General features: G+C 40.9%; 1 protein-coding gene across 1 annotated transcript in view; it reads left to right on the top strand.

Annotated features, from left to right (window-relative positions):
• GAD2 (glutamate decarboxylase 2) overlaps nt 1-10,796 on the top strand; it is a 40,019-nt gene extending 29,223 nt beyond the window's left edge. Inside the window, exons 12-16 of the mRNA XM_064704082.1 lie at nt 2,803-2,881; nt 4,568-4,717; nt 6,438-6,545; nt 7,488-7,577; nt 8,207-10,796. Of these exons, the coding sequence (XP_064560152.1) occupies nt 2,803-2,881; nt 4,568-4,717; nt 6,438-6,545; nt 7,488-7,577; nt 8,207-8,380 (601 nt within the window). The 3' untranslated portion in view covers nt 8,381-10,796. The remainder of the gene's footprint in view (nt 1-2,802; nt 2,882-4,567; nt 4,718-6,437; nt 6,546-7,487; nt 7,578-8,206) is intronic.
• Nucleotides 10,797-12,053: the final 1,257 nt, after the last annotated feature.

Genomic DNA, 12,053 nt, shown 5'->3' with positions numbered 1-12,053 from the left:
CCTTGATGATTCAGTTCTTTTCTCATACATCTCTTAGGCAAAATTTGGAAAGCAGCCAATGATTCTATGATTTCATTTAGTTAAGACTGCCTGCAGCACTCCAGACTTATATATCATGCATTAAAAGGACAAATATCCAGCAAGCAAAAATTTACCTCATTGCCTTTGAGGGCAGAGTATGAAACAAAGGGTTTGCCTCTCAAATTGCTGTCCAAATTGTGCTGGAATGAGAAGTTCAGGTTAAATCTACTTTGGAGCATTTTCCACATAATTTAGATCCAGAACTCCACTGGATTTTATTAACTGCTTTGATAAGTACCATCTCAATATGTTTGGCACAGAATTAAGGCAATTTGGTATTTTGAATGCCGTTCCTCTCCGTACTGGACACAGCAGCTCGTTTCAGTGTGTCCAGATCTGGAGTATGGGAACCTTTAGAGCAGACCTTTTAAGGACCTTTCTGTTTCATGGTAGATAATGGAGTCACCACAGGTCTGAGTAGAAGAGAACTGAAGCTGTTACTCATGTTTGAGGGGCGAGGGAACATTTACTGCAGCACACTGTGCCCTGAGTACTCGCATCCTTCAGGTGACAGCCAGCCAGCAGAAGCACTCCTGTCACAGGAGGATGAGTTGCAGGACTGTCCTTGCCAGGCCCTCCAGTCTCCCATGGCAAATTTCAAGGTGCTGGAAGGCACCTGGAGGAGCACAAGCCCCAGTGTGTGGAGCAGATGGGTCTGGCCAACATCAGGAGTTCCAGCCTGGTGACCCCGTGCAGGGCTCAGGCAGGGGCTCAGAGCTGCGTGAGAAAATCCTGTGTGCAGTGAGTGAGGGCTCCCTTAGAGGGGCTGGGCATCCTTACCAGGGCCGTGGCTGGTCAGTGGTTGCATCAGTCTGTATTTAATGATGGCTCAAGACCAAATTCTGCCAGTCACGAATCTCTCCTGTCATCCATTTGAAATCTATAAAGGAAAATACTTTTTTTCTGTCTTTGACCCATAGCCAAAAAGTCACATAGGTTTTTGGTGCTCATTTATTTGGTCAAACATGAGATGCTTTTGGAAAACATCTGTGGATTCTGTAGACTTTGTTACTTTTTGTCTTGGTCAGCAATTTCTTCAAACACATACTGATGACAGAAGCCCAAAATAACTGATAACAAATGAAAAATGGTGGAATTTTATTTTACATAATTAATTATTTTTCTGTGCACAGTTGGTATGTAATTAGGTAAATAAGTGACCATAAGGTAGATTAAATGTTTTAGACAGATAATTCCCATCTGGCTATTGTCAGTAAGTAACCCTTCTGCTTGAGAAAATGCATACCACTATTGTTACTTAGAGGTCTCTTAAAGAATTTCCATCTGATTTTGCATAAGCACAAATAAAATTAAAAAGTATCATATCAAGGGAAATTCATAGACCTGAGTGAATGTTCAGAACCATTAGCTTTGGTGTTGTAATCAGATGACTGACTGAGCTGATTAAAAACTGCCAAATACTCAAAAAGCCAAGCCAAGTGGCCAGATGTTGCCTGTGGAAGACTGTTCCCTACAGATTTTGCATCAGGCACTTGCACAGTCCCATTTAAATAGCAAAGAAGAAAGCGCAGAAGTGTTGCCTGATGTCCATGTGAATTTTGAAGTCTCTTGCTTTGAAGGAGTGGAAGCAATTTGGCAGGAGGTGCATAAACCTGTAGCACTGCCTCCAAGTGCTACAAAGGAAAACACTGCTAGATTCTAACCTGCTCACCTCTGTTCTCATCAGTGTTACCTGCAAGTGTGCCCTGGCTCCTTTAACTATTCCCATGCCTCAGTTGACTGATTTATACCAATTTATACCATCAAAATATGAATCACTGCCCTAGATAAAATCACATCCACTCTGTGTCCTTGACAGCTTGCCAAATTGGATGCAAATATATACATTTATCAGCTAACTCATCATATGCAACAATAGTAATTACAAAATAGCCAGTTTAGCATAACACAAAATTAAAATAATAAACAACTGGACAATCTTCCATTCAGCCCTCACCAAAGTCCCAAATGCCTCTTCTCTAGACTGCGTTGTGTCAGCTCTGTGCTTGTTCCCAAAACCTAGGCTGACAGCAGTTTTTCCAACATATGTGTTCTGAAAGGAAGCAGAACCAGACTCTTTTCTGGCAAGGTGGGTCAGTTTAATGCTTATTACTGTAGTTGTGTGAATTGCTGTAGCCAAGCAAAAATTAAGGAGCTACAAAAATTTGCTGTCATCAGAGCAACAATAAAAATTACTTTGGGCCAGCTTTTCCAGGTTACTCAGAGACTTAGTGATTCCCAGAAGAATTTCATGGAATTTTTTAAATGCCTGTGTGAGCTAGTTATGAAAATCTTGCTGCAACTGGAATAGAAGGAGGGAGATCTGCTGAGTTGCCAGCTTCTTATCTGCATCTTTAATTGATTGTGCAATTTTAGAAAGTTCATCCGTCAAGTGAGTGTTTTTAGGAAGTTTGCCCTATGTTTGTAAAGTACAGATGACTCCCCAGAAAGTTTAATGCTGATTAATTTTAGTGGATAGAGCAATTATCCTGTGGTAATTTGCCAGGATTGTCATCCAAAAGCCAACTGGAGTGGATTAGTTCCCCTGTGAAGGCATTACTTTCCTAATATGAGCCATGATCATTTTCAGCTTTGGTTGTTCAGAAAAAGGAAAAAAGTGAGTATTGCTACATGTTTGGTATTACTCTAATTATTTCTAAATGCCTCTGGGGTTTCATCACATAGTACAATGTCTGAGTTTCATGTGGTTTTCTGTCCCAGGGCTAACTCAGTAACCTGGAACCCTCACAAGATGATGGGCGTCCCACTGCAGTGTTCAGCCCTGCTAGTAAGAGAAGAGGTATGTCACAATGTACATGCTTCTCTGCTTCTTTCTGGCATTTTACTGCTGAAAATCCTGGATATTTTCTTCATAACTGTGCCATAGCTAATACTTGCTAATGTGATGAGGATTATAACAGGAACTGAGAAAAGACCTCTGTTCATATGCTTCAACCATGACTGCAGAAGGAATTAAAGCAGGTGTCTTGGAAAAATGAGGCAATCAATGGCAATATCTGTAGAGTTTTGTGACTTTCCATTCTAAATATCCATGGTTAAGTTGTGGCTGCATGACTGTGTAGCCCCACTAGTTGCTGTGTAGCATAAGATGTAACTGCATGCAAACTCTGGTCCTCTTGGGGTGAAAGTCGTGGTTTACATGCAGCACAACATTTGGTCCAGAATCGAGGCATCATTACATTTTCTAGACTTTTATGGTATTCCTACCCAGCTTTGATCTATATATCCACTCGGGGCACATGGAAGTAAAAATGGAGCACTAAGTGCACTTGGAATAAAAAGTAAATGTTTCATTTAGTGCTAGAATTTGAATTACCCTTCAAGCCTGTAATTTTCATATAACCATCACTGACTGGGACAGCTGCTGTACAGCCACCACTTAATAGACCAGCTATCAAAAAGCTGGTTGCTGTTTTGCTAACAGCTGTACAACAGATTGTATACAAAGTGATTGCACTTAGGGAGAGAGAAACTGGCTTTTATTTGCCTTCTGGGTCAGTTCCCCAAGACAAAGCCTGCCCAGCTGAAGTCAGTGCCATCACTGACTTCTAGTGCGAACAGATGGTTCAGATTAGGAGAAAGTCAATTTTTTTCCCCCTCTCATTTTGCTATCTCAGTTTTGAGTTACACATAAAGATTAGACTTGATGATAAACAGCCATGTTATGATTCTTCTTGGACTGGAAATTGCCATTTTAGGCAACAGCCCTAAGGTAAACCATAAACTTGGTTGAGAACTTAACTAGAGCCAGAACGTGGCTGTCTGCATTTTACTTAAAAAGCTAAAAAGGAAACCTCATGCTTTCATGAGCCAGGTTTCTTCACCTTGTTGGTTTCTATCCCTCCCACAAAGGTACCTCTTAGAATGGTATGTTGCAGCCCAGAAATAGGTCTAGCTGGGTTTTTAAAGGCCATATGCTCTTCTGTCTGCTCAAAGCTTTCTACACTGCTTAAGCATCCAAGCTACAGCTGAGGGCTTTGCAGTAAAGAACTGTTCCTACAAAGAAAGAAAACAATAAAAATCAGAGTTTTAGAGACCAAAGCAATTGAAAAGTGCTGTGATATTCTTTAGATTAGTCACCAGTTGTCGTGGTCTGACTCAGAAAAGAAGCTTTCAAAGGAAAGGAGGAAAAGGAACCAGAACAAAGAATAAAAGGCACGATCCAAAAATTAAGTTAAGCATAAGATTGCTAGGAAGCACAATGTCCTGCTTTTTAAAAAAATTATTTGGATCTGGGAGTGGATTACACATTGCTGGATCAGGTACCAAGGCATCTTGGGCACTGATAGGGATTAATCCATTGAGCAACTAAGTCTGGTTTTGTGGGGTTTTTTGATCTTCCTTTTGTGCTTGGGCATATATTCGGCTGAATTTGGGTGTTCGCAATTTTTCACCCAAAGCAGCCCTGAAAGCAGTAGTCAAATGTGTGCTGACATCCCTGTGCTTGTGTCCTTGTGTCCATAAGGGATTGATGCAGAGTTGCAATCAAATGCATGCTTCCTACCTCTTCCAACAAGACAAGCACTACGACCTGTCCTACGACACGGGGGACAAGGCTCTGCAGTGTGGGCGGCACGTTGATGTCTTCAAGCTGTGGCTGATGTGGAGGGCAAAGGTAGGACTGCCTGCTGCACGTTTGTTTGTATTAAAATAATGCACACCAGATACACTTGAGGGTTTTTTTTTCCTGTAATCATGATTTTAGAAAATACCTGACCTGAATTTCACATATATAACATGAAAGAAAGAACATGATTATTTTCTGGGGGTTTTATACTTTTAAGGACGGAGCTTCAAAGCAGCACACATGATTTTGAAACTTGAACTGTATGGCTTTGCATAGCATTTGCCTTGTGTAACTGTAGGAGTCTAACAGCATAAATCATGTGCCTAGGAATGTTGCTACAAAGATTTCTGGAAATAAAAAGATGTTTTAATTATATTCAGAAATTATACATGGCAAATCAAGACTGGAATACCTAATTGCACGCAGTAGATAGGAAGTAGTCTTTTGAAGGATAGAGGAAAACTTCCCTGGAAAATCTGTAAACACTAGCTATAGTGATTACTTTATCTGTATTGCTAAATAAGTTCTTGTGTGTATTTATTTAATCTGTTACATCAGGTTGCCTAAGATTGGTTCAGAGGAGATGAGATCACTGTTTTCATTTCCAGAAAGCCTTAAAGATTCTCATGTGCTTCATTAAACCTCTGAGGAGGTGTGGGAGTCTGTAAAGGAGGATGCAATAGCTGTGGTGCTAACTGGGGTCTGCAGAGTGGCAGGTGATTTTAGCCACATGTCTCTTTTACTCCAAGCCTTTCTCCCAGGGCTACCTCTACTCTGTTTTGAAATCTTTATACACAGAGGAATAATGACAAGGGCTTTTTAAGTCAGTTCTGCACTGCCAGAACAGATTTAGCAGGGACATGCATCCATTACTCAGAGACATTTCTCCTAAAGCCCACTTTTTCAATATGCCTTGCACTGCTTTTTCCCTTCTCACACTCTGCTTGTAATATTAACATTACAAAATAGGGTGTGTGTTTCTTAAAGAGTTTATCTATTCCAGCTGTTTATTCCCCTTCTTCCCTCTTGAAGCTGCATCCTTTGTTTGGAGCATCACAGTTGGTGATTGCAGTAACAATTATGATGTCACAGAGAGGATTATGACTTCTGCCAGGGAAGAAAAATCAGGCTTTTCTGCAGCTCTTTAAAACACGGCTTCTGATTTTGTATGGTATCTGTTAGAAAAGAAGAGAGAAGAACACTACAGAGGCAGGGTAGTATTTAAACAAAGTGTGCCTTTCCACAGGCATTACACTGGGCTCTAAAACTGTATCTACCAATTCTGTGCTTAACTAAAATGAAAAAATTATTGTTGGAGAGTCCCCAGCATATTATTATGGAAGATGAAAATCCCCTATCCTGAAAATAGTGGGAGACTCCCCATATCTGGAACTCAACATCTCCTGAAGACCCCCACTCTGTGCCAGTGCAAACTGTCCAAAATCATCTTCAGCCTCTCTGCAAAATCTGCCAGAGGCACCCTTTGAGGTGATATTCAGGTTCTCAGCAAAATATTTCTGAGAACCAAGCAAGTGCCTGATGCTTATTTTGCAGAGCTGGCTACAGGGGTGTCAGTGGCAAGAGCTGGAGACCAGTGAGCTCTGCTTATCAAAGTGCCTTTATCACATAGAATCAGATCCTTGATCTCACAGGGACTTCTGAAAGGTGACTTCTGCTGATGCGTTGGCAAGTATTGCATGGTCCTTTTGCCCTTTTAATTCATAGAACAGATCTTTACATAACTTCTTTTCTTCATCTCTCTGTAAAGGGAACCACAGGATTTGAAGCACAAATTGATAAGTGCTTGGAACTTGCTGAGTACCTATACAACAAAATAAAGAACAGAGAAGGGTATGAAATGGTGTTTGATGGAAAGGTAAGTCTTTTTCTCAGTTGGTCAACAGTGTTTGAATCATTACCTATTGGGATGCTACCAACAGGTCAAATCAAACAGCATGAGACAGAAAGCAGGGACCCTTGTAACAAAACCTCTTGTGCCAGTTCCTCTCTGTCTCATGGAATGCAGGGACAAGGGAGATGAGGCAGCTGTGCATACTGTTCAGTTTGCTCAGTTTAACCTTGCTGAAACAAAACCCTGGTATCTCAGCCTGACACAACACACAGAGGTACAATGAGAACAAGCTCTTAAGTTGTAAAAACAAGTTGCAGTTTGTTAATAGCAGGGTCTGTTGGGAGTGGGTGTACAGTACCCCACAAAATGCACAAAAAATGCAAAAAATGTCAACGAGTTCTTACTTTATGCCTTTCTGCTCAGTGGTCCCATAGATGTTAAACGAGCTTAGATGCTGTTGTGCATGCATTTTAATACAGCAACTAGCTGAATCAAATTGAGAAGTAATAAATTCCATTAAATGCAAGAAAATCTTAGTCTATCTTATGCAACACCTGTGGCTCCTGTTTACAAAATCAGATTCTGTATTCTTCTGTCATGCAATAAAAGTAAATGACACGGTCCTCACCTCTAAATTATCTGTAATAGACTCTTGCCTTAGCCACACGATCCCTTCAGCCCCCAGAGGAGACAGGAGCTGCAAAATCCAGATGCCTTTCAGAAAGGCATAAATGTATTTGCCCAGCTGGATGATGTGTTTTTGCATCTGACACCCTGGGAATAAATTGCTTAAAATTATCTTTTCTGCATTAATAATGATGATGACTCTCAGTGGACCACAATAATGAAAACCATTGACTGCTGTCACAAGATGATGTATGGGAGGGAGGGAAGGCATGAACTTAATTTCAATTGAGATATTATGAGCATTTCTTACAACATAAACTATTATTATTCTGTGCTTAGCCCCAGCACACCAATGTCTGCTTCTGGTACATCCCTCCCAGCCTGCGTGGAGTGGAGGATGGCGAGGAGAGGATGAGCCGCCTGATGAAGGTGAGCAGTGAAACCCTGCAGGCAGGCAGTGCCCACAGTCATCTCCAGGGCACAGGGCAAGGGAGGTGCTGGCAAATGACAGCTCCATTGTTGTTTTACTGCAGGCCAGTGTGGCACCACCTTCTCTGGTCCCCAGGTTGGTGTTCCCTGGCTTTGCCCCATGCCCAGAGCCCGTATTTGCCCTGTGTTTATGCACTGGAGGCACTGGGAACTGCAGTCACTAAACACAGCAAGGGCAGCAAAAGCTCAGCAGCACTGCAGCACCCAGGCATATGAAACCAATTGTAGCCATGTTGTGAACAGTACAAAAAACAGCTACTGTGTCCCTGTCAGCAATTTTGAGGGAGTAGAAGAGGGGAATTCCCCAGTCATTTAAAGAGCATGACAAAGAAACAGGATAAATTGAATGCCTTTTCAGTGTGACATTTATTCCTTACTGGAGGTTAATGTTTTTATTAATATTGGATATAATTTCATTTCAGCTGCTTGTAGCCCTCCACCCTCTATAAAAAAAAGAAAGTGTACTATGTTTTAATAACAATGAGGGCGATGACAATAATGAAAATAATGATAATAATGACAATAATATTAGTCATCACCATCGTCCCCTGCTTTCTGTGGCTCTGCAGGTGGCACCAGTGATAAAAGCCAGGATGATGGAGTATGGCACCACCATGGTGAGCTATCAGCCCCTGGGGGACAAAGTGAATTTCTTCCGGATGGTCATCTCCAACCCTGCGGCCACTCACCAGGACATTGACTTCCTGATTGATGAAATAGAGCGCCTGGGACAAGATCTATAAGAGCTGGGTGTGAAAGCCTGTTCCTGGACCTCTAAGTAGACAATTAAGTTGTCACAAACTGTGCGAATGTATTTGTAGTTTGTTCCAAAGTAAATCTATTTCTATATTGTGGCGTTGGAGTAGAGTACAGTTTAAAATCAAGAAACATGGCTCCTTTAAAGTCCTTTCCTGAGTTTTAGAATGCCTCCTTAATAATTAGGTGCACAAAAAAGCTTCATTGAAACAAATAAGGAAGACCAGAAGATACTTAAAATTTTACCCCAAATTTTAACACAGTAATTACTTTAAATTAACAGCAATCAGACTGAATGATGCCAAAGTTGCCCAAAATTATGACAAAATCAGATTGGGGGAAGTGGGAGGGGGTGGTGAGATGCAGAATATACATGCTGTATGTTTAAAAGTGAAAGGATTTTGCCTTTTTCGTAGTATTAGAACAGAATTTCTAATTTACCTATAGCAACATTTCAAATGTATTTAAATAAGTATAGTTTTACAAAAGGAAATATATATATATATATAAAAAATCCTATTTTGTAAACTATATATTTTTATTTTATATGGGTTATAAAACTGCAAGTACAGAAGCTGAAAATTAACTGGGATTCTTTTTCTTTTGATGGAGGTGCCTCGAATATTTATTACTGCTTATTTTAAAAGACAAGCCCACGTAATACATTCTTTCTCCATGTCATATGGACTGTACATCTCCAGGGTTGGTTACTGAAAAACCTCAAGAGGACTGCAGCTCTTACAACCACTTAATAAGATCAATTACAGTACAACAATAGGATGCTATTATTCCTAATTATGTTTCCCACATGGCCTGAGCAGACGCACAATCGATATACAGTGCTAACCAAGACTGAAATGAGGTTGTATTTGGATGGTTTCTGTGTTCTGTGTTTAAAAAGCCTATTAAAAAAAAAAAGGTCACAACTGAGTAAATTCTTATCTCAAAACTATTTCTGCTGTGAGCTGTCCCAAACTACATTGAAAACCTCACAGCTACTTTAAAAAGGTGAAGACTTCTTACAGATGTACAGGTCTGCAAGACAAGGCCTGAATTAAATGTGACTGTAATCTGAGTGACAGGGGTGGGGTCTCAGTACAGGCTGGTTTGTCAAAGGATTTTCACAGTGCTGGACTCCATCCTTGTCCACAGTGAAGTCAAGATATGGCTACATCTGCCCAAGAACAGCCCCCTACAGAGCCTCAAAACCTCTTTAGAAACCATGGGCACAGCTCTTGCAGAAATTATTTGCTGCATCATTCCTTAGCTTTAGAGGTGTCTCTGGCATGGAAAATTAAATTTATCCTTTCTCCCCCCAACATCTGGAAGTGTTAGTAAGAGTTCTGCAGCGTAGACCTGTCTACTTATAACCCTACTAAATCTTTGGTTTTAACTTTGCCTGAATGGCCAACTTGTGTTTGTAAAGCAATATGGTTTTGCTGTCTCTAAAATACTTGAAGACAAAAAAAGAAGTGCAATGTGGATTTAATTTCATCTAAACTAGATAAATGACGTATTGATTCAGTGTAATATGAGGACATGAAGTAAGAGGAAATAAATAGTGTCTGTAATTGTGTTGCCTTTATTATATTGATAGTACTGTTTTGTCACCTCAGATTGAGGCTGTGCACTTTAGATTTAAACTGTACAATGTTGCAAATCAACATGTGTTGCTGTATAAGCTTGTACAATATATTATTGATATGTCATTATTTGTGTGGTAGTAGTATTGACTCTTGATATTGTAAGAACTGCATTCACGCCTGTCCCTCTACTGTATCTTTGCTTGGTGTTAACCTCTCCTCTCAGCTTCTGGGCACGCCGCTCACCTCACAAAGTGGATTTCCGTGGCCACCTGCATTGTGTTTCAAGCCAAGCTGTAGAGGAGATACCAGTTCTATCAGGAAGGCCTCAATGTGACCTCTGCTAAACGTGTCAAAATCAGCAGATTAATCACTGAAATACTGAGTAGAGCAGCAAATTATATTCTTTCTTCTTGCTGGGAAAAAGGCAAGCAAAGAACTTACAAAGTAAAAATAGGACAGGGACAATGACAAAGGTGATCAGTAGCCTGGTTACATCTTGCATGTGCAATTCCTTTTAAAGTGCTAAGTGCAAACAGCGTATTTATTAGATGTATGTGCCAATCCAAGATTTACATTTGGTGTTCCAGGAGAACCAGCATTTTTTTTACACATTACTGTATTTATTGCAGCCGGGAAGGAGCAGCATAGCAATCTGTTCTTGTGTTTGACCAAAGTATCTTATCTGTGGTGTTGATCTAAATCCAAATAAAAGTGTAACCTGTGACTCTGGGTCTTTTCATTGGCAGCACTGATGAGCACTCTAAGCATTTGTGCCATTTTGGAGAAAGGCCCCAATAAAGAGAATGTTTAATTGGAATTCTTGATGTCTCCTGCTGGATTTGTTCATTACAAGATGCATTCTGTTCACTACTGTAACATAAAAATATCAACTCCATCACCAGACTTTTTCTGAGTCAGTACTCCAGACCTTTTTGGGAGGTAATACTCAGCACCAACATACAAAGGTAAATCTGCCCTCTGCTATTCCTGTACCTTATCTTTACAAGATGGATTTCATTTTTTCACCTCAGACAGCGTAATTTTTTTTTTATGCTCTGTTTTTGTCTTTTTATTTCACAAGTACTTATGCCCAAATTAACAACAGACTCAAATCAGCCTTCAGGACAGCAGTGAACGCAGTCAGGGCACTTGCCAGGACAGAACAGACTATACAATGGCAACAATTTAAAATGGCTGTGAAGTAAAAAAGACAAAACAACCAATACAAAAACTTAAGATTTTAGTCTTTATGTCTCTCCTTGCCCAAGGCTACCTCCCTTCAAAATCTGCCACCACTCTGCTCTATTTCTCTTCCACCCTCTGTAGTGCTGCCAGTGCAGTACCAGCAGCAGAGAAATTAAACTATGCTCTTAAAGCCATGGCAGTCTGGAAGCTCATGCTTGATTTTTTTCTAAAATTTCTTTAACTCTCTAGCAGAATTTAAGATGAACACCTGTGCTGAATACCTGCAGAGAGCCCAGCTAGGAGCTCTGTAAGGAAATAGAGGGAGAACTTGTGGGGATAAGTTACTGTCCTCATCCCAGTGAAGCTCTCCACTTGGCACTGGGAAGGGAAGCACTGGTTTAGCCTTTCTGAGCACTACCCTCAGAGGAATGGATGAAGCTTGGGCTTGTAAAATGACTGGTTTGCCTCAATACCCAGTAGTTAATTACTGCTGGGGGGGTTAATGCAGAAAAAAACAGCGTAGGTGGGCTCTTGTGCAGCTTCTGGAAATCCTTGGCCCTGGTGCCCTATTGTCAGCCATTGAGAGTGGCTGAGGGGCAGATGAGAGGCTGAAGAAGTTGTCATAAACATGATGGAGCGCTCAAGGATGTGACTGATGTGGTCTTTGGCTCTTGATGACTTTGGCTCCTGGTGGATGCTGCTCGTTCTGCAAACGTCCTCCAGGCAGGATCCAGAGAGAGATTACCTCTCCCCTGCCCAACACCTCCAAGGAAGACAGGGTTAAGTAGCAGGTTAGTAGTGCTTGACTCCTGTGTCAGCGTGGCTCAGGAATGAACAAAGCAAGACAGAGCTCAAGAAGATGTGTGTCTTCTATCAGACTTAGCCAGGC

Source organism: Zonotrichia leucophrys, chromosome 2 (genome assembly GCF_028769735.1).
Source record: "Zonotrichia leucophrys gambelii isolate GWCS_2022_RI chromosome 2, RI_Zleu_2.0, whole genome shotgun sequence".
NCBI lineage: Eukaryota > Metazoa > Chordata > Aves > Passeriformes > Passerellidae > Zonotrichia > Zonotrichia leucophrys.
This window is presented reverse-complemented; position numbering and strand designations above follow the sequence as displayed.